This window comes from Elephas maximus, chromosome 17 (genome assembly GCF_024166365.1).
Source record: "Elephas maximus indicus isolate mEleMax1 chromosome 17, mEleMax1 primary haplotype, whole genome shotgun sequence".
Taxonomy (NCBI): Eukaryota; Metazoa; Chordata; class Mammalia; order Proboscidea; family Elephantidae; genus Elephas; species Elephas maximus.
This window is the reverse complement of record NC_064835.1, coordinates 29,025,371-29,046,508: the sequence shown is the minus strand read 5'-3', so window position 1 is coordinate 29,046,508 and position 21,138 is coordinate 29,025,371. Positions and strand designations below refer to the sequence as shown.

The 21,138-nt window shown below is 43.4% G+C and overlaps 2 protein-coding genes across 3 annotated transcripts in view; one reads left to right on the top strand and one right to left on the bottom strand.

The window, feature by feature from the left end:
• Nucleotides 1–325, bottom strand: part of FAM118B (family with sequence similarity 118 member B) — a 75,848-nt gene extending 75,523 nt beyond the window's left edge. Inside the window, exon 1 of the mRNA XM_049856520.1 lies at nt 253–325. The gene's annotated coding sequence lies outside the window, so the exon portion shown is untranslated. The remainder of the gene's footprint in view (nt 1–252) is intronic.
• A 93-nt stretch (nt 326–418) lies between these two features.
• Nucleotides 419–18,998, top strand: RPUSD4 (RNA pseudouridine synthase D4). 2 transcript variants are annotated; one of them, XM_049857201.1, is made up of 7 exons: nt 419–623; nt 991–1,156; nt 2,432–2,633; nt 6,926–7,019; nt 7,096–7,240; nt 7,842–7,939; nt 8,467–18,996. In XM_049857201.1, the coding sequence occupies exons 1-7, from the start codon at nt 441–443 to the stop codon at nt 8,704–8,706; spliced, it is 1,128 nt and encodes a 375-aa protein (XP_049713158.1). In that variant the 5' UTR covers nt 419–440; the 3' UTR covers nt 8,707–18,996. The 2 variants fall into 2 exon arrangements, with proteins under 2 accessions (XP_049713158.1, XP_049713159.1); XM_049857202.1 differs by having other exon boundaries at nt 609–691; nt 8,467–18,998.
• Nucleotides 18,999–21,138: the final 2,140 nt, after the last annotated feature.

Below are 21,138 nucleotides of genomic sequence, written 5' to 3'. Positions count from 1 at the left end.
GCCGAACACCCGGGATGCGGTTGCCAGGAGGGACGAGGAAGGTGCCTGAGGAAGCTTTTAGGGGTGAGCTTTTCTAAGGAATCGCTTCTACGGGGGCGGGGAAGTGTTTCTGAGTAGGATCGTCTCCCAAAGGGAGGAACGGCTTTCCAGGGCAGTGCTGGCAGAAAACGAAAATCCTGAGCGCGCGGAAAATGTTAAAGCGTTGAGGCACCGGCATTTCCCCGTCCTAGCCTGCTTTCCCCACACACTCACCGTGTCTCCTCCAGACGCCGCCGCTCCAGCTGCAGCTACCGGCCCGCGCAGCCGCACTTTGCGCGCACAGCCCCACGTGACTCGCCCAGGCTCCGCCCCACTCCCCACGTGACTCCCGGAGCCCACCCCGTCCCTCCCGCTCTTGACCTCGTCACGTGGTCTGGGTTCGCCCCTCCCTGCTTGACAAGATGGCGGCGCCCACTTGTAGCGTGCCTGGCCTCTGGGTCTGCGGTACCCGCCAGCATTGGGGGAATCTCTTCCCTCTCGTCTCAAAGCCATTTTGTTCTGCCGCCGCTGCTTCTAAGCCTCTGAATGCCCAGCGATTAGCGGAGAGGCTCCGAGCCCAGAAACAGGAACAAAAGAAGGAGCCGGTGAGTCCGAAAGGGACCACTACTCTCAAGAGACAGTACGCTCACTGGTTTTCCCAATGGGGAGTGAGGTAGGAGTTATCTTCTGACAGGTATATCCAGTAAATGTCGTGGACGTGTGGTGGGAGAAAGGGGAGAAAGCGAAGGGCTACTAGAGGTGCGGTGTCTTCCTGGGGCTGGGTCTTTGACTTCTGCTTGGCAGGTCGTGAGCATCACGTAGATACTTCGATGAGACAGGCACGCACCCTTGTTCTCAAATTACTCGAGGAAAGAGCGACATTAATGCAAAGATGGTCATTCCCTACCCAAGTTCTCACACTTTACTGAAAGCTTTTACCAGGCATTCCCCACCGCTCCTTCTCCCCCTCAGGTGCCCACAAACCCTGTTCAGCGGAGGGTGCTGGAGCTAGTGCGGTTCACACAGCAGCTGCAGCGAGTGCACCCCAACGTGCTTGCTAAGGCCCTGAACCGGGGGATTCTCCACCAGGACAAGGACCTTGTGGTTATCAACAAGCCGTACGGGCTCCCGGTGCATGGTAAGGACCATGTGGGAAAGGGAGGGGGACCTGCTGCTGCTTTCTCCCACAATAGGGGCAGCCCTGGTACATGCCCTTGTGGGGCTCTCCCACCCTTGCATTCAAGATTGGTTAAACCTGAATAGAGAAATATCAGAATCGACTCAACGCACACAGCAGCAACAGAGCAATAGTCTATATAAAGCCCTACTGAGGACACAGATAAATAAGACAGAACCCACTTTCTGAAATCAGTTGTAACTGTTGAATTTCGTGTACTGCCTATGGCACTTAAAGACATCTGACAGTCAGTAGTGATTCATGAAATGCTCTGTGTGGAGACTCCCACAGAGTGCTGTAAAGACTAGAAAAGCCAGGGGGTCCTTGTCCTCAGGTTTTTTTTCATTAAAACTAGGAAAGAGGAAAAAATACATAAGAAAAAACAAATCTATGGAATATACACCATGAAACCCCAAGTGCCTGGAACTTAATGGGCACTGAAATATTTTTGGATAAACGTTGAATGCAGTTGTCAGATGGAGTGAGTCAAAGAAAGACTGAGACTTAAAAAATACATTTGGGAAAGAGTTCTTCAGAGAAAAAAGACATATTTTAGATAGAAGAAGGGAGTGCGTTTTGGGGAGATCTGGAGAAGTTTGAGCATAAAGACAAATAATTAAATTTTTCTCTTAATCTCCACAACAGCGTCTTGCCTTCCCATTCCCTATGAGATAGTTCTTATCGAGATATTTACATTTTATAGATGAGAAAACTGAAGGTGGGAAGATGAAGTAATCTGTCCAGGGTCAAATGCCTGTTTGGGAGCATATATAGAGCAGAACCCAGAAATGTCTAACCCAAAAGCTGTCCTCTTATCCACTCTTATCTAATGCTTTATGAGGGTGTTGCATTTTTCACTAGAGCTGACTTCCAAATTCTCAAGCCTGTCCTTGTGTAGTGAAATATCAGACCTCCCCATTTTGATTTCTGATTTTAGGATGATTTTCTTTTAAGCGTGTGCAAAGACAGTGCTTCGCAAACTTTAATGTGCTTGTGAATCACCTGGGCATCTTGTTATAAAATGCAGATTCTAATTCAATAGACTGGGTTGGGGGCCTGAGATTCTATTTTTAGCAAGCTCTCTGAGCATATCGATGTTGCGAGTCCCTGGACCACACTTCAGGTAGCAAGGCTCCAGAAAACATTAAGAAACCAGAAAGGGCTTTTTGTCCCCGAGTAGAATTCTGTGGTGGGACCTTTTCCGGCCACTCAGACCTCTGGCTTTTCCCTTGTTAGGCGGCCCTGGCGTCCAGCTCTGCATCACGGATGTACTGCCTATCCTGGCAAAGATGCTGCGTGGCCACAAGGCAGAGCCCCTGCATCTGTGTCACCGGCTGGACAAGGAAACTACGGGTGTGATGGTGTTGGCTTGGGAGAAGGAAGTGGCACATCAAGTCCAGCAGTTGTTTAAAACCCGTCAGGTGGCCAAGAAGTACTGGTATGAGGCCCATTGGTGGTGGTAGAGGTGGCATGAAAAAAGGCATCCCTTTCGTCTGCTCATCCATTCATACACCAGGAACTCCTAGTAATAGAAGGCACTGTGCTCGGACCTGTGGGGATATAAAAAGTATATGAACCAGCTTTGGCACTTAGAATATTATGGTCTGATAGAATAGTGGTTCGTGGTTCTTAATTCTGGTTGTACATCAAAATTATCAAAAATTAATTATACAAGTGATAATATAATTTTATCCATGTGATAAAAAGCACATAAAGCCAAAGATGCCTGGAGAATCCACCCACTTCCCTATTCTAGTCTCTTCCTTTGAGGTGGCAACCATTGTTAGTTTAATTTTTATTCTTCTGGTCCTTGCTCAATGCATTTACATGCAAGTCTGTTATATACAGTACATCTGTATATGTGTTTGTGTATAGGCAGTCTCCATGTTATGAACATCTGACTTAACATACAGCTCGTAGTTACGAGTCCATCCCCATAGAGCCTATTATATTAAAAACTCAAGGTATATACAGTGGTTCATAATAAAAAGAGGCACTATCTTGCTACATCAAGACATTATTACTGTGTTATTACGTTAAAGATGTTTTAGTGTAGCTGGAAGTGTTTGATGTTTTTATGCATAGAAAGGTACACTATGTACTAAGACATTTAACTAACACATTAGTTATCAACTGTCCCTAACTGTTCCGACTTACATACAAATTCGACTTAAAGACAGACTTGTGAAAGAGTGGAAGTCGCTGGTAATCCTGGGAGTGGCTGTATATGTGTCACATCGTACAATATACATTGTACTTCATTTTCCCACAACTCTTGTATTTTGGGACTCTTTCCATGTTGGTACATATGAATCTACCTGAGAGTTTTTATAGCAGGAAACAAATACATGAACAAAAAAAAAAAACCCCATCTATTTCTGCTCCCCGTCCACTCAGTTTTCTTCCCCAGAAGCAGTCACTGTGACAAGTGTCTTGTGTAAGCTTCCAGAGTTATACTGGGGGTGTGTAAGCATATTTTTGTGTGGTAGCGTATTTTGCATTGTTTTGCAACCCGCTGTTTTCAGTTGAATAATAAATAGTTTGAAGCATTTTGTAGTGTACATTTTAATGGCTCTGTGGTAGTCCATTGTGTAGATACATCATAATTTAATTACCTAGCTCCTTTTTGATGGATGTTTAGGTAAACTCCCATTTTTCAGAGCCTATTACAAAGAATGGAAACCTTGGTGGTGCAGTGGTTAAAAGCCTCGGCTGCTAACCAAAAGGTTGGCAGTTCGAACCCGCCAGGCACTCCTTGGAAACCCTATGTGGCAGCCCTGCTCTGTCCTGTAGGGTCACTATGAGTTGGAATCAACTGGACGGCAGTGGTTTTGGTTTTTTGGTTTACAGAGAATATGTAAGTATGGCCTTAGGATACATCTGTACAAATGGAATGGCTGAGTTGAAGTGCGTGCACATTTAAAATTTTAATAGTTACAACCCAAATCGCTCTCCAAAAAGATTAAATCAGTTTATTTTCCTGCTAGTGTTGAATACCCACCTCCCCATACGCCTGATCAATCCATCCATTTTTATTGTTGTAAAAATGTATATAAAAATACAGCATTTGCTGACTCAGCATTACTGATGTTAACCTGTAATCATTGCTACCACATTTTTTATCACCATAAACAATACTCCCTGCTTCCTGAACAATGGCTTCCACTTTCCCCCTCCCTCCCACCTCTGCTGACCCCTAAGAAACTTTGGTCTATATTATTATAGAGGACTTTCTGTTATAGCTACTTGTTCTAAAACTTTTACCACTCCGATGGGTAAAAACTGATGTTTTACTTGCTGTTTCCTACGAACTAGCGATTAGTGATGTTGGCTGGTTTTCATGTTTATTGGCTATTTGAATTTCTCTTTCTGGGACTTGACTATTTTGTCTATTTTTCTACTGGGTTATTTTCTGTTTTTTATTTGTAGGTATTTATTTTATATTTTGGGTATTTGTTCTTTTCGTATTACAGATTTTACAGGTATTTTGTTATCTGGGGAACTTTTTAAAAATTTATATGCTTAAGACCCATCCACAGAGGCTCTGATTCCTAAATTTGGTGAGAGTATAGGGGTTGGGCATCTCTATTTTTAAAAAGGTCTGCAACTTCACAAATGATTCTGATGTACAATCATGCTTAAGAACCACGGTAATAAGAAATGTAAGGCACTAGATGAAGTTTAGCATAGTAGCTAAGAGCTCAGCTAGATCTGTGTTCAACTCTCAGCTATACCATTTATCAACTATGAGGCCTTGGACAAGTTGTTGAACTTACCTAAGCTTTGTTTTCTTCCTGTGAAAAATAGGAATAATGGGCTTGATCCCGAAACCAAAACCAAACGCATTGCCATCGGGTCAATTTCAACTCATAGTGGCTCTACAGAACTGCCCCAGGGGGTTTCCAAGGTTGTAAATATTTATGGAAGCAGACTGCCACATCTTCTGTGGAGATCACTGATGGTTTGAACTACTGACCTTCCAGTCAGCAGCTGAGCTCTTTAACCACTGTGCCACTAGGGCTCCTTAATAGGGTTGATAGGAGAGTTAAATAAGAAAAGGATGAGATGTGTTTAACACAGTACCTAGCTCATAGTAAGAGTTCAAGAAATAAAAAATAGAAATTATAACTATGTACACAAGTAATCAAAAAGTAAGCCCAGAAATGATAAGTTGTATTTGTGAAAATTGTGTGTGAGAGTTCAGAATCGGTAACTGCTCTCATTATCAGGCTTTGTGGGGGAGTTGAAATAAATTCGTGGGTCTTGATGAATGAATAGGATTAGATAGGGGAAGTGGGGAATGTGTTCTAGATTGTGGGAGTGGCATGAGCCAAGGAGTAAGGTACATAGTCCAGTTTGGAGTGGGGGGTGGTTGGAGAAGATGCTGGGGAGGTAGGCTGGAACCCCCTTAAGTACTGAGTACAGGAAGTAAAAGTTGGAAGTAGAACATAGTAGTCAACCAATTAGCAACCAGTTAACATTTGATGACTTATTACAATAAAAAACCAAAACAAACGCATTGTCGTCAAGTCGATTCCAACTCATAGAGACCCTATAGGACAGAGTGGAACTACCCTTAATGTTTCCAAGGAGTGGCTGGTGGATTTGAACTGCCAGCTTTTTGGTTAGCAGTTGAACGCTTAACCACTGTGCCACCAGGGCTCCTTTTTGGTTATGATAGAGGACTTTTTATTAGAGTTATATGTTTGAGTCCTGCTCAACATGAATTCTGTGAGAGCAGGGATTACTGTCTTGTTCATCTTCATGGCACTAGTGCCCACCTAGATCAGTGGCTCATGCATTCAGTGACTATTTCCTGACTGAAGATGTTTGAGGTGTACTGCTGTGTCAACAGGAAGGGTAACCTAGTAGTTACGGCTCAGTCTAAGTATGGCAAAGTGTGTTAGATAGCAGCCCAAACTCACGGTTGCCATTAATCTTAAGCAAGGTGCCCAGGGTGTGAAATACTGTCTGGGTGGTGTGTTAACCCCTTGACTATTTGAATTTCTCTTTCTGGGAATTGAATATTTTGTCTGTTTTTCTACTGGGTTGTTATTTTCAATTTTTTATTTGTAGTGATAAGCCACTAAGTACCAGGAGGATTCCTATTTGGTTGACCTGAAGGAGGCATACGTTTAAGGACAGATTAAACCTAGTGTTCTACCTGACTGTAAAGTGATGACAGGGAGACCTCAGTCAAAAGAGATTTGGAACAAGTTACTGAGTGCTGGTGTGGTTCCTGAGACTTCTTTGGGCTCTGTTCCTTCCTGGCAAATAGTTTTACATTCAGTCCATTAATTCATTTATTCATGTGCTCGTTGATTTAGTATGCAAGCAGGACCTACCAATTTTTAGTATGTAAAAACAAAAAAACAACAGGTTGTAAGACCATATCATCCTATTTTTATTTTAAAATACACACGTACATTTTTAAAGGCTAGAATGAAAGATCAAGTTATTAATATAACTTTTTTGTTTTTCTGGTGTTCCCCCGCCAATTATTTTGCAATTAACATGTATTACTTTTTGTAGCAAAAAGGATATGCGAATAAGAATACTTGCAAGTTCTCAGGCTGAGCACTTCACCCAGAGAATCATCTGGGACCCATAGATCTTAAGAACTGACCACATTTAGTGCAGATGGTCCAGTGTTCGATCCTCTAAGTGGCCAAATCCAAGAAGCTCTGCTTTTACTGCTGTGGCTAAAGCAGGGATCTGTGTCACCCCCAGGGCCATCACCGTACGTGTCCCCACGCCTTCAGCAGGAGTTGTTGACATCCCCATCATTGAGAAGGAGGTGCAAGGCCAGCAGAAGCACCGCAAGGTGGGTGAGCTGCCTTCTGGAGGGGTAGGTTTTCTTGCTCTTCCTTTGAGATCACATCTGACATCTCTGGCTTCAGATGACGCTGTCCCCAAGCTACCGCATGGACAATGGGACGATGGTGAAAGTGCGTAGCAGCCGGAATGCACACATTGCTGTGACCCAGTACCAGGTGCTAAGCAGCACTCTCTCCTCTGCCCTCTTGGAGCTCCACCCAGTTACTGGTGAGGGTGCCACGAGCCTACAGTGGGATAGCAGAAGCTCAGTGCTCCTGAGCTCTGTCCAGGGCCTCACGCTGGGCTCTGCCCTTGTCCTGAGCACTGGTATTTTGGGGGGGCTGGGATTGTAGTTGACTTGTTTGAGAGTGTTTCTGGTGTTAATCCAAGACTGGGAAAGCAAGGGACGGCTATTAAAAAAAAGTAGATAGCAGAAGACTATAAACGGTTTGATCACATTTATTTGAAAATGTACACAGCAATGCTATTTACCATTATCGTTATATAGTGAAATTATTTAAAAAAGTCATGGCAATAATAGACACCAAGTTTGGGGTAATGGTTATCGATAATGGAAAGAGAATGTGCCTGGGGAGGGGTACGTAGGAGCCTTTGACAGTATATTGTTTATTTCTTAAGCTAGGTGGTGGTGCTGCATAGCTTATGGTTTGTTATGTTATTCTTTATACCTTATTGTATTTGGGGTTTCACCAGTTTTATTATGCTTTGATTTAATATGCTTAGAAGCAAATATCAGCAGTGGTATTGTTTCTGTGGCTTCTCGTAAGTTTTCTTTTTCTTTGATTTTTTTTTTTGTTGTTTGTTTCAGGAGTAAAACATCAGCTTCGAGTTCACCTGTCTTTTGGATTAGATTGTCCAATCCTTGGTGATCATAAGTACTCAGATTGGAATAGGTTGGCCCCCCAGGTAATATTAATTTGACCCAATGCGCAGCAAAACAAGGGGGAGACCTCTGGGGGTTGTTAAAGTCCCAGAGTGGTTCTTCAGACAGGGTAACTGTGTTGGTTGCCCAGCTTCTAGAGGATGCAGAAGCAGCTAGTTACTGTTCTCCTGGGACTGCAGGATCTATTGGAAAACTCACCACTTCATTGTTAGGGGGCTGGGGGGTGGGGGGAGGAGCCTTTCTAAAGGCTAAAATCAGCCTTTCGTGCCACTGCTAATGAACCAAGGTGGAATCTTTCTCATCCATTGGCTCTGTTATAGCGCATTCCGGAAAGCCAGAGCATTGGCCTGTAAGAGCCTCCCCGGTGTGGTAGTTTTCCTCTTATCTGAGATCTGAACCTTCTTAGATATGCCCCTAAAGAGGGAGAGCCATTGCTGTGTCTTGCAGGGGCGTAGTTGGTTTCCCTTCACTGGAAGTCTTCTGCCCCTGCCTGCTGGCCAAGGATGAACTGTTGGTATTGCTCTCAAGGGTCCATCTTTTCTTTGTATAGAAGCTGTCTGCTGGTACCCTGAAGAAGCTGGGGCTGGAGCAGTCGAAGACCCGCTACATCCCTCTTCACCTGCATGCCCGGCAGCTAGTCCTGCCTGCTATGGGGTCCAGGAAGGAGGAACTCAACTTGGTCTGCAAGGTTCCTCGCTTCTTTGTGCGTTCCCTGAGCCGCCTGGGCTTAGAAATGCCCAGTAAGGATGAAACAGAAAATGATGAAGCAGGGCACCTGGGAGTGCAGTGAAGACTGTTAGGCAGGGTGGCCCCTGAACTCTTTGTTCTCCATAATGGGAATGAAGATGGCATTGGTGACTCTGCTGACTTCTCACGAGGACCAGCCTCCAGAAAATCCAGATGTGATAAGCTGACGAAACTTGCGTCAGGGCTTAGAATGGAGAATAAAGTCCCTTTACTGATGGTTTGTCCAAGCTATGAGAGAGTCTGAGAAGTCTCCCTGCCTCAGAATCTCCAAAAAGAACAGAGAACTGAGCAGATTGGGTCAATAATGGGAAAAGAAGGAGAACTGAAGGACAGAATCCATGGTCAGGAACTGTAGTCATCCAATAGCAGAGCTTTATCAGGAAGATTCTCAGTGTTGGAAAGAACGCACGGGTAAACACGTCAGCGGGATCCAGGATTTCTGTCTAGCTCTGGTTTGGGCCCGTTTACTGCTCTCGTTGCCATGAAGCCTGTGATGGGGGTGACTGGAGAGGGATCGAGCTGGGGAATTTGGATCAGGAAGGAAAGCAGATGTAAGTGGGTGTAAACAGCAGTAAGATAAATGAGTGAAGTCAGCAGGTGTAAGACACTGGTGGGGACAAAAACTACAGAGATCTTGTGCTGCCTAAAGAAGGCAATTGTTAGCTCCAACTGGTGATCGCCACAGGGATCTTTCTAATGTTTCCAGAGAATCAGGAAACCTAGATGGTTATGTGAAATCTCCCAGTATATTGCCAGCTAAATCAAATTAAAAAAAAAAACTTGGGCAGCAAGCAGACCACATTTGCAGGGCATATTTGACCTGTAGGACCCCAGTGATGCAGACATTTGGGGAAAGGTACCAGCTTGAAACTTCTGGATCAGAGGTTGGTGTTTTAGCTACATGTAGTTATCTGCCCTTTCTAGACTGGGGAATGACTTTTGATGGTCAGTAAATGTGCTAATGTGTGGTTATAAAGGTGTTGCCCTCACCCTTTTTTAAGTATGTAATCACCGCCCTGGCGGTGCAGTGGTTAAGAGCTATGAGTGTGCTATGGCTGCTGACCAAAATGTCAGTAGTTCGAATCCACTAGCTGCTCCTTGGAAACACTATGGGTCAGTTCTGCTCCATCTTATAGGGTCACTATGCCATATCAGCAGGTCGTTGCTATTGTCTTAAAGTCTTTGTTTTGGAAACAAGGCTCCTGTGAAAATGGCATGGCATGACTTCTCAAGGGGGCAGGAGAATCAAGATCAACAACCCAAGGCTGATTCCTATGAGGCAGAGGTCAGACACGTCTCGTCTCTCTACCATCTTTATTAATTCTGACACCAGTCATCCCTCTCATGGTACTCTCTACTTCTCTGCTCAGTTCCAATAATTCATTGCAGTGGCCACACAGAACTCACAATATTCATGATTATGGAGTTTATTAGGGAGGTAACAGGTTACAGTTCAGTTTCAGGAAGCTCACAATATGGTTCTTCCATTAGGACAGCCTCTTCTCAGTTGTGCCCACAGACATGGCTCTCTCTGGTCCTTGGCTTCTGCCCTGCTGCGGCAAGTGTTACAAAGATCTTTTAGCTCTGCCGATAAATTCCCCAGAGTCACCCCCCTCCACCAGTAAGCCTCGACCTGAAGGCGCTCAGTTCCAGCTCTGTGGGTCCCATCTAGCTCCACCAAGTGCCCACAGGCACACCACTCCAGGAAACCTCCTGCCCAAAGGCACTTAGCTTTCTTGCTCTGTGGGCTGGGAAGCCCACTGTGCCATCTCCTGCCAGTCTCTCCTGCCACCATTTCTCTGCCACGGCTTCTTGCCATCTTCAGTGTTAACAGCTGTCTTTTTCTTTCAGCCTCCTGGTTCCAGGAGCTTCTCAGCACAGGGATCCCAGGTCCAAGGGATGTGCACTACTCCTGGCTCTTCTTTCTTGGAGGTGGTGAGCTCTTCTTTTCCTGCCTCTGGGATGGCTTATTTTAAGCCTAGCAGGATGGCAAAACTGACCAGTCCCCTTGGTGGGCCACAGTTACCGTATTTGCACAGTACCGCCCAATCACTTGGGTGGGAGTTACAAGACTACCGTGAGAAAGGCCCCACAAAAGTGATCTGTCACACTGCAGCCCCAGTTCTTGGGTCTCAGGAAGGAGATGGCCATGCTGAACACAACTCGGAGTAGAAACAACCTTGCCTTCCTGTTCAGTTTGATCCAGCTAGCTCCCATCTAGTTTCTTGTAAACAAATACTCCTTACATTCCTTCGGGTTGAGGTGAAGGAAGCTGGAGCGGCAGCACCATCGGGGAAGGCCTAGGGCAGCCTTTGTATGCTCTCTGTATTGGTAATGAGGAGCCCTGGTGGCACAGTGGTTAAGGGCTTGGCTGCTAACGGGAAGGTCAACAGTTCCAACCCACCAGCTAGCTGCTCCCTGGTGAAGGATGTGGTAGTCTGCTTCTGTAAAGATTTACAGCTTTGGAAACCCTGTGGGGCAGTTCTACCATGTCCTAAAGGGTTGCTCTGAGTCGGAATCAACTCAATGTTAGTGTGTTTGGTTTGGGGTATTGATAACACATCTTTCCAACCCCTTCTCTGTTTCTGTCATGCCTATTACCATAGTGCGTAATGGGTTTAAGCACAGGTGAGATAACTACTTCTTTATAAAAGGCCTAGATATATTTTGACTGATGTTCCTATCTCTAGTAACCCAGCTTCTCAAGATAAAGGTACAAGAATGTGACTCTTAGAAAGTATTGGTCATGGCTTTGATTCAGGGAGACAGACAAACGGCAGCTCCCACAGAGATGGAGGAGGGTATTAGTGCAGGTGAGGGGAATACAAGTTAGGACTGGAAAATGTGGGAGAGAAGGACCGAGTGAGGACACATTTAGAGAAGTAACATGTGATTTGTCTCCTCATTTATCCTGTTTGGCCTCCTCCTGACGTGGATCTGTATTTTTTAATTTGGCAAATAGCGACTGTGTTTCAGGTTGAAAGTATGTGGGGTGCTCGCTCTTCTCAAGGAACTTGTCATCAGCGGGGAGCAACAGGATTAGCTGTGTGGTTTGCAAATGAAGAAGTCAGTAGGAGGCAGGAAATGTCATTCCCTAGACTGGCAGGCAGAGGTGGGCTCTCAGAACTGTTCTAAAAAAAAGACCCATTCTGTGTCCTGTTAATTCTGCTCAGTGTCATCGTGACCCTGGCCACTGGCATTCTTTTTAATGCTAGGCTTTGTGCCGGTTGTTGAGGTGAGAGCTAGCAGCTAGCCACACATGGCTTTTTGAGAATTCCTCAGCTGCCCTGGGACACAAGGTCTCCACACAGGAGACAGGCAGAGGTAGCTCTGCTGCCCCTTCCCACACTCCTTGAGGCCAATGTCAGCATCTCCATGACCCCCAAAGGACTAACAGCGACGCTAAACCGGGGTCTGGCGGAGAGAGCCATTCGAGTGTAGTTACCAAAATAAGCTGAAATATTTTGTATGTTGTTTAGTCAGCAATAAAAAGTATGATTTTAAAAAAAGTGTTTATATTTGAAATACCCATTTATAAGTAGGAAACCCTGGTGATGTAGTGGTTAAGAGCCACGGCTGTTAATCCAAACGTTAGCAGTTCAAACAAATCTACCAGGCGCTCCTTGGAAACCCTATGAGGCAGTTCTGCTCTGTTCTTTAGGGTCGCTGTGAGTTGGAATTGACTCAATGGCAACGGGGGTGTTTGTAAATATGAAATGTCCTTTTAAAATTTTAAGCACACACTCATAACTAGTTGCCATCTAAGTGTGGTTGGAGAGGAAGCCACTGCTTGAGGCTGCTTGGCGTGCTTAGAGTGAAGGGAAGCCCAGCCTGGGGGCAGCAGGAGCCAGCAAGGGCTCAGGGAAGGAAGGGGAAACTGTGGGCCCTAGCTGAGGAGGGCCTGTGGGGAGAGGTGCGGCAGGTTTGTCTGGGGTCTAGGAACAGAGGCTGTTGTAGACATGCAGAGGGAGAGCGGGCAGGCTCTGCGTCTCAAGCTGGGCCATTCATCCCAGGAGTTCTTTTGGGATGGGACACTGACAGCAGGGGTGGGACCCAACCCTTTGTGGTTAGAGCCTGGCAGCAGGGGTCAGCAAATATTTTCTGTAAAGGGCCAGACAGTAACTGTTTTAGACTTTGCAGGTCATGTGGTCCCTGTCACAGCCACGTAACCGTTGTCACATGAAAGCAGCCATAGCCAAGGCATAAACGAACCAGCATGCCTGTGTTCCAATAAAATTTTATCCGTGGACTGTGAAATTGGAAATTCATGTGCCCTTCACTTGTCATTAAGTAATATTCATCTTTTGATTTTTTTTAAACCATTGAAAAATTTAAAAGCCATTCTTAGCTCACCCATTAAAAAAAAGAAAAACCATTGAGGTCGAGTCAATTCCAACTTATAGTGACCATGTAGGGCAAAGTAGAGCTGTCCCATAGGGTTTCCAAGGAGCGGCTGGTGGATTCAAGCTGCTGACCTTTTAGGGTAGCAGCTGTAGCTTTTAACCACTGCACGACCAGGGCTCCATTCCGTTCTTAGCTCACAGGCCATACAAAACAGGTGGTAGGCTGGATTTGGCCAAGAGGCTGTAGTTTGCCAACCCTTGGTCTAGTGGGTGTTCAGAGAAATCTCAGGTAACTATGGAACCCCACTCCAAGGGGACCAGGTAGTAGTACGCATCCACTGCTGTCGGCCTGTGTCCTGGTACTTGCTTATTAGAATAGGGTGACTGGGGCTGTAGGTGTCATGGCCAGGCCCCCTCTGCCGGGCTGGGTGAGGGAGAGCAGCCTGCAGAAACCTGTTCTAACATTCGGAACTGTGGGGGTGCTTGGGGCAGGGGCAAGGGAAGGGAAGCTCTTTCTTTTGCTTTTGGCATTTAAAAATATTTTGTTTTGGGTGAAAATATAATACAGCAAAAAATAAACTCATTCAACAATTTCTACATGTACGACTCAGTGACATTGGTTACACTCTTTACATTGTGTCATCACTCTTGCTAGTTCTACCCAAATTTTTTTAGCCCCATTGACTTAGACTCACTGCCCCCTAAACTTCTCATACTGTTGTCTGTTTGATCTCATACAGATGATTCTTTAAAAGAGGATAATGCACAAGGCAAGTTCAATTGGTAAACCAAACAGTTGCTTGGTTAAAGATGACCTCAGCAGATAGTTTCAGTGCAAGGTTTAAATATTATCTCAGGGCAGTAGATTTGGGGGTTCCTCCAGTCTCAGTGGGTCCAGTAAGTTTGGATTCTATAGGAATTTGAAATTATGTTCCACATTTTCCCCCCTGCTTGATGAGGATCCATCTATTGACTCCTTGATCAAAATGTTCAGTAATAGTAGCTGGGCGCCATCCGCTTCTGTTCTCATGGCAAAGGAGACAAGTAGATCTAGAGTCCAATTCCTTCTCTGATTCCTGAATCTCTTTCTTCTGCTGATGTTCCGGGCTCATAGAGGAAGCTCTTTCTTTTCCCTACTGATTTTTCTTAGGCTTAAAATGAAGATTAAACATTTCTCTGATCCTAGATGGGATCTCAACTGCCTGAGCATTGCGTTGTGCTGGGTACTGTGGCTGTTTTTAATCTTTGAAAATTAAAAGGAGTTTTACCTCAGGTTGGTGTGGCCCCTGGCCTGGGAAGCTGGGATTACACAGCAAGGGGGGCTGGAACATACCTTAAATGGACTTTACCTAGTTTGAAGTAGTGATTGTTTTCACAGTTGCCATCAAGTTGATTCCAACTCATGGTGACCCCATGTGTGCAGAGTAGAACTCCATAAGGTTTTCAAGGCTGCGATGTTTTGGAAGCAGATTGCCAGGATTGTCTTCTGAGGCACCTCTGCATGGGTTCAAACTGTTGAGCCTTTACCCTTTTTTTTTTTTTTAATTGTGTCTTAGGTGAAAGTTTATAGCACAAATTAGTTTCTCATTGAAAAATTTATATACAAATTGTTCTGTGACATTGATTGCAATTCCTGCAATGTGTCAGCACTCTCCCCATTTCCACCCCAGACTCTCTGTGTCCGTTCACCCAGTTTTCCTGTCCATTCCTGCCTTCTCATCTTTGCTTTTGAGCAGGTGTTCCCCTTTTGGTCGCGTAATTTTGGTTGAACTAAGAAGCACATTCTTCACATGTGTTATTGTTTGTTTTATAAGCCTGTTTAATCTTTGACTGAAAAGTGGACTTTAGAAGTGTCTTCAGTTCTGAGTTGGCAGTGTGTCTGGGGGCCATAGGCTCAGAGGTTCCTCCAGTCTCTGTCAGACCAGCAAGTCTGGTCTTTTTTTGTGACTTTGAATTTTGTTCTATATTTTTCTACCACTCTACCTGGGACCCTCTATTTGATCCCTTCAGAGCGGTCGGTGGTGGTAGCTGAGCACCATCTAGTTTTTCTAGGCTCAGTCTAGTGGAGGCTGTGGTTTATGTGGCCCACTAGTCTTTTGGACTGATATTTTCCTTGTGTCTTTGGTTTTCACCATTCTTTGATCCTGTCAGGTGGGACTGATAAATGTATCTTAGATGGCCACCCACAAGCTTTTTTTTTTTTAATTTATTTATTTATTGTGCTTTAAGTGAAAGTTGAGAAATCAAGCCAGTCTCTATGTACTCCTAGCTGCTCTCCCGGTAATGAGACAGCGTATTCCTCCTCTCCCTGTATTCCCTGTGTCCATTCAACCAGCTCCTGTCCCCCTCTTCTCGTTTCACTTCCAGATAGGAGTTGCCCACACAGTCTCACGTGTCTGCTTGAGCCAAGAAGCTCACCCCTCACCAGTATCATTATCTGTGATATAGTCCAGCCCAATCCCTGTCTGAAGAGTTGGCTTCAGGAATGTTTCCAGTCTTGGGCTAACAAAAGGTCCAGGAACCATGCCCATCAGGGTCCCTCTGGTCTCAGTCAGACTATTAAGCCTGGACTTTTTATGAGAATTTGAGATCTGCATCCCACTGTTTTCCTGCTCTGTCAGGGATTCTATTTTGTGTTCCCTGTCAGGGCAGTCATCCGTGGTACTCGGGGACCATCTAGTTCTTCCAGTCTCAGGCTGATGTCGTCTCTGGTTTGTGTGGCCCTTTCTGTCTCTTGGGCTCATCTTTAGCATATGTGTTTGGTGTTCTTCATGCTCGTTTGCTCCAGGTGGGTTAAGACCAAGTGATGCATCTTAGATGGCTGCTTGCTAGCGGGATGCAGAACGTTTTCTTAATACATTTTGTTATGCCAGTTGACCTAGATGTCCCCGGAAACCATGGTCCCCAAACCCCTGTCCCTGATACTCTGGCCTTTGAGCATTTGGTTGTATTCAAGAAACTTCTTTGCTTTTGGTTTAGTCCAGTTGTGCTGACCTCTCCTGTACTGTATGTTGTCTTTCCCTTCACCTAAAATAGTTTTAGTCTCCTATCTAATTAATACCTCTCTCCCTCCCTCTTTACCCTCGTAACCATCAAAGAATTTTTCCTGTGTTTAAACTTTTTCTAGAATTCATATAATAGTGGTCTCATACAATATTTGTCCTTTTGCGACTAACTAGTTTCACTCAGCATAATGCCTTCCTGATTCCTCCATGTTATGAGATGTTTCACAGATTCATCGTTGTTCTTAATGGTTGCATGGTATTCCATTATGTGAATATACCATTATTTATTTATCCATTCATCCATTGATGGGCACCTTGGTTGCTTCCATCTTTTTGCTATTGGAAACAGTGCTGCACTGAACATGGGTGTGTATATATCTGTTCGTGGGAAGGCTCTTATTTCTCTAGGGTATATTCTGAGGAGTGGGATTGCTGGATCGTATGGTAGTTCTGTTTCTAGCTTTTTAAGGAAGCACCAAATCAATTTACAAAGTGGTTGCACCATTTGACATTCCCACCAGCAGTGTAGAAGTGTTCCAGTCTCTCCACAACCTCTCCAACGTTTATTTTGTGTTTTTTGGATTAATGCCAGCCTTGTTGGGGTGAGATGGTATCTCATTGTAGTTTTGATTTGCATTTCTCTAATGGCTAATGATCGTGAGCATTTTCCTTGTGTATCTATTAGCTACCTGTATGTCTTCTTTGGTGAAGTATGTGTTCATATCCTTTGCCCATTTTTTGATTGGGTTATTTGTCTTTTTGTTGTTGAGTTTTTGCAGTATCGTGTTGACTTTAGAGATCAGATGCTGATCGAAATTGTCATAGCTAAAAACTTTTTCCCAGTCTGTAGGTAATCTTTTTACTCTTTTGGTGAAGTCTTTGAATGAGCATAGGTGTTTGATTTTTAGGAGCTCCCAGTTATCTAGTTTCTCTTCTGGTGTTTGTGCATTGCTAGCGATGTTTTGTATATTGCTTATGCCATGTATTAGGGCTTCTAGCATTTTCCCTATTTTTTCTTCCATGATCTTTATCGTTTTAGATTTTATGTTTAGGTCTTTGATCCATTTTGAGTTAGTCTTTGTGCATGGTGTGAGGTATGGGTCTTGTTTCATTTTTTTGCGGATGGACATCCAGTTATACCTGCACCATTTGTTAAAGAGACTGTCTTTTCCCCCATTTAACAGACTTTGGGCCTTTGTCAAATATCAGCTGCTCATAGGTGGATGGATTTATGTCTGGATTCTCAATTCTGTTCCATTGGTCTATGTATCTGTCGTTGTACCAGTACCAGGCTGTTCTGACTACTGTGGCAGTATACTATGTTCTAAAACCAGGTAGTATGAGGCCTCCTACTTTGTTCTTCTTTTTCAGTGATGCTTTACTTATCCGGGGCCTCTTTCCCTTCCGTATGAAGTTGGTGATTTGTTTCTCCATCTCATTGAAAAGTGTCACTGGTATTTGGATTGGGATTGCATTGTATTTATAGATTGCTTTGAGTAGAATAGACATTTTACAATGTTGAGCCTTCCTATCCATGAGCAAGGTATATTTTTCCACTTATGTAGATCTCTTTTGGTTTCTTACGGTAATGTCTTGTAGTTTTCTTTGTGTAGTTCTTTTACATCTCTGGTTAGATTTATTCCCAAGCATTTTATCTTCTTGGGGGCTATTGTAAATGGTATTGGTTTGGTGATTTCCCCTCCGACGTTCTCTTTGTTGGTGTAGAGGAATCCAACTGATTTGTGTATGTTTATCTTGTATCCTGATACTCCGTTAAACTCTTAGTTTCAGTAGTTTTCTTGAGGATTCTTTAGGTTTTTCTGTGTTTAAGTTCATGTCATCTGCAAATAGAGATAATTTTACTTCTTCCCAATCTGGATGCCCTTTATTTCTTTATCTAGCCTAGTTGCTCTCGCTAGGACCTCCAGCACAATGTTGAATAAGAGTGGTGATAAAGGGCATCCTTTTCTGATGCCTGTTCTCAAGGGGAATGCTTCCAGACTCTCTCCATTTAGGATGATGTTGGCTGTTGGCTTTGTATAAATGCCCTATATTATGCTGAGGAATTTTCCTTCTATTCCTATTTTGCTGAGAGTTTTTATCATGAATTGATGTTGAACTTTGTCGAACGCCTTTTCTGCATCAATTGATAAGATCATGTAGTTCTTTTTTTTAATAATTTTTTTGTGCTTTCAGTGAAAGTTTACAAATCAGGTCAGTTTCTCACATATAAACTTATATACACCTTACTACATACTCCCACTTACTCCCCCCTGATGAGTCAACCCGCTCCCTCCTTCCAGACTCTCCTTTCATGACCGTTTTCCAGTTTCTAACCCCCTCTACCCTCCCATCTCCCCTCCAGACAGGAGATGCCAACATAGTCTCAAGTGTCCACCTGATACAAGTAGCTCACTTCTCATCAGCATCTCTCTCCAACCCATCGTCCAGTCCAATCCATGTCTGATGACTTGGCTTCGGGAATGGTTCCTGTCCTGGGCCAACAGAAGGTTTGGGGACCATGACCGCCGGGATTCTTCTAGTCTTAGTCAGACCACTAAGTCTGGTCTTTTTATGAGAATTTGGGGTCTACATCCCACCATTCTCCTGCTCCCTCAGGGGTTCTCTGTTGTGTTCCCTGTCAGGGCAGTCATCAGTTGTGGCTGGGCACCATCTAGTTCTTCTGGTCTCAGGATGATATAGTCTCTAGTTCATGTAGCCTTTTCTGTCTCATTCTGCTTTGATCCAGGTGGGTCGAGACTCACTGATGCATCTTAGATGGCCGCTTGCTGGCATTTAAGACCCCAGACACCACACTTCAAAGTGGGATGCAGAATGTTTTCTTAATTGAATTTATTTTGCCAATTGACATAGATGTCCCCTGAAGCCATAGTCCCCAAACCCCCGCCCCTGCTCTACTGTCCTTCGAAGCATTTGGTTTATTCAGGAAACTTCTTTGCTTTTGGTCCAGTCCAGTTGTGCTGGCCTCCCCTGTATTGTGTGTTGTCCTTCTTGTCATCTAAGATAGTTCTTGTCTACTATCTAATCAGTAAAAACCTTCTCCCACCCTCCCTTCCCCCTCTCGTAACCACAAAAGAATGTTTTCTTCTCAGTTTAAACTATTTCTCAAAATCTTATGATAGTGGTCTCATACAATATTTGTCCTTTTGCACCTGACTAATTTCACTCAGCATAATGCCTTCCAGGTTCCTCCATGTTATGAAATGTTTCACAGATTCGTGACTGTTCTTTATTGATGCGTAGTATTCCATTGTGTAAATATACCATAATTTATTTATCCATTCATCTGTTGATGGGCACCTTGGTTGCTTCCATCTTTTTGCTATCGTAAACAGTGCTATAATAAACATGGGTGTGCATATATCTGTTTGTGTAAAGGCTCTTATTTCTCTAGGATGTATTCCGAGGAGTGGGATTTCTGGGTCGTGTGGTAGTTCTATTTCTAGATTTTTAAGGAAACACCAGATAAGATCATGTAGTTCTTGACTTTTGTTTTATTTATGTGATGGATTGCATTGATTGTTTTTCTCATGTTGAACCATCCCTGCATACCTGGTATGAATCCCACTTGATGGTGGTGAATTATTTTCTTGATATGTTGTTGAATTCTATTGGCTAGAATTTTGTTGAGAATTTTTGCGTCTAAGTTCATGAGAGATAAAAAAATAATAAAAAGATACTGGCCTGTAATTTTTTTTTTTTTTTTTGTAGTGTCTTTACCTGGCTTTGGTATCAGGGTTATGCTGGCTTCATAGAATGAGTCTGGGAGTATTCCACCCTTTTCTATGCAGTGAAATACCTTTAGTAGTAGTGGTGTTAGCCCTTTTCTGAAAGTTTGGTAGAATTCTCCAGTGAAGTCGTCCGACCCAGGGCTTTTTTTTATTGGGAGTTTTTTAATTACCTTTTCAATCTCTTCTTTTGTTATGGGTTTATTTAGTTGTTCTGCCTCTGTTTGTGTTAGTTTAGGTAGGTAGTATGTTTCTAGAAATTTGTCCGTTTCCTCTAGGTTTCAAATTTGTTAGAGTATAATTTTACATAGTATTTTGTTGTGATTCTTTTAATTTCAGTTGGGCCTGTGGTGATATTGGGTTATTTGCTTTGGGTTATTTGTTTTGTCTCCTGTTTTTCTTTTGTCAGTCTGGCCAATGGTTTACTGATAATCTTTTTAGAGAACCAGCTTTTGGTCTTGTTAACTCTTTCAATTGTTTTTCTGTTCTCTATTTCATTTAATTCTGGTCTAACTTTTATTTGCTTTTTCCTGGTGCCTGAGGGTTTCTTTTGTTGCTCTCTTTCTATTTGTTCAGGTTGTAGGGAGAATTCTTTGATTTTTCCCTTCTTTTTGTATGTATGTATTTATTGCTGTAAATTGACCTCTGAGCATTGCTTTAGCTGTGTCCCAAAGATTCTGATAGGAAGTGTTTTCATTCTCATTTGATTCTATGAATTTCTTTATTCTGTCCTTAATTTCTTGTATAATCCAATAATTTCTGACAAGGTATTGTTCAGTTTCCATGTATTTGATTTTTTTTTCCGTTTTTTCTGATATTGATTTCTAGTTTTAGGCTTTATGGTCAGAGAAGATGCTTTGTAATATTTTGATGTTATGGATTCTTTTAGGGCTTGCTTTAGGACCTAATACATGGTCTGTTCTAGAGAGTGTTCCATGTGCATTGGAAAAGAAATCATACTTGTCTGCTGTTGGGTGGAATGTTCTATATATGTCTTGGAGGTCAAGTTGGTTGATTGTGGCATTTAGATCTTCCATGTCTTTATTGAGCTTCTTTCTGGATGTTCTGTCCTTCACTGAAAGTGATGTGTTGAAGTCTTCTACTACTATTGTGGAGCTAGCTCGCTTTTCAGTGCTGTTAGGGTTTGTTTTATGTATCTTGAAGCCCTGTTGTTGGGTGTGTAAATATTTAATATGGTAATATCCTCCTGGTATATTGTTCCTTTAATCATTATATAGTGTCCTTCCTTATCCTTTGTGGTGGATTTAACTTTAAAGTCTGTTTTGTCAGAAATTAGTATTTCTACTCCTGCTGTTTTTTGATTGTTGTTTGCTTGGTATATTTTTTTCTATCCTTTGAGTTCTAGTTTGTTTATGTC

Coding starts and splice junctions, on each gene's coding strand:
- RPUSD4 (XM_049857201.1), top strand. CDS start 441: ATGGCGGCGCCCACTTGTAGCGTGCCTGGCCTCTGGGTCTGCGGTACC. Junction 7,241..7,841: donor GGAGCTCCACCCAGTTACTG/GTGAGGGTGCCA, acceptor TGTTTGTTTCAG/GAGTAAAACATCAGCTTCGA. Junction 7,940..8,466: donor GGAATAGGTTGGCCCCCCAG/GTAATATTAATT, acceptor TTCTTTGTATAG/AAGCTGTCTGCTGGTACCCT.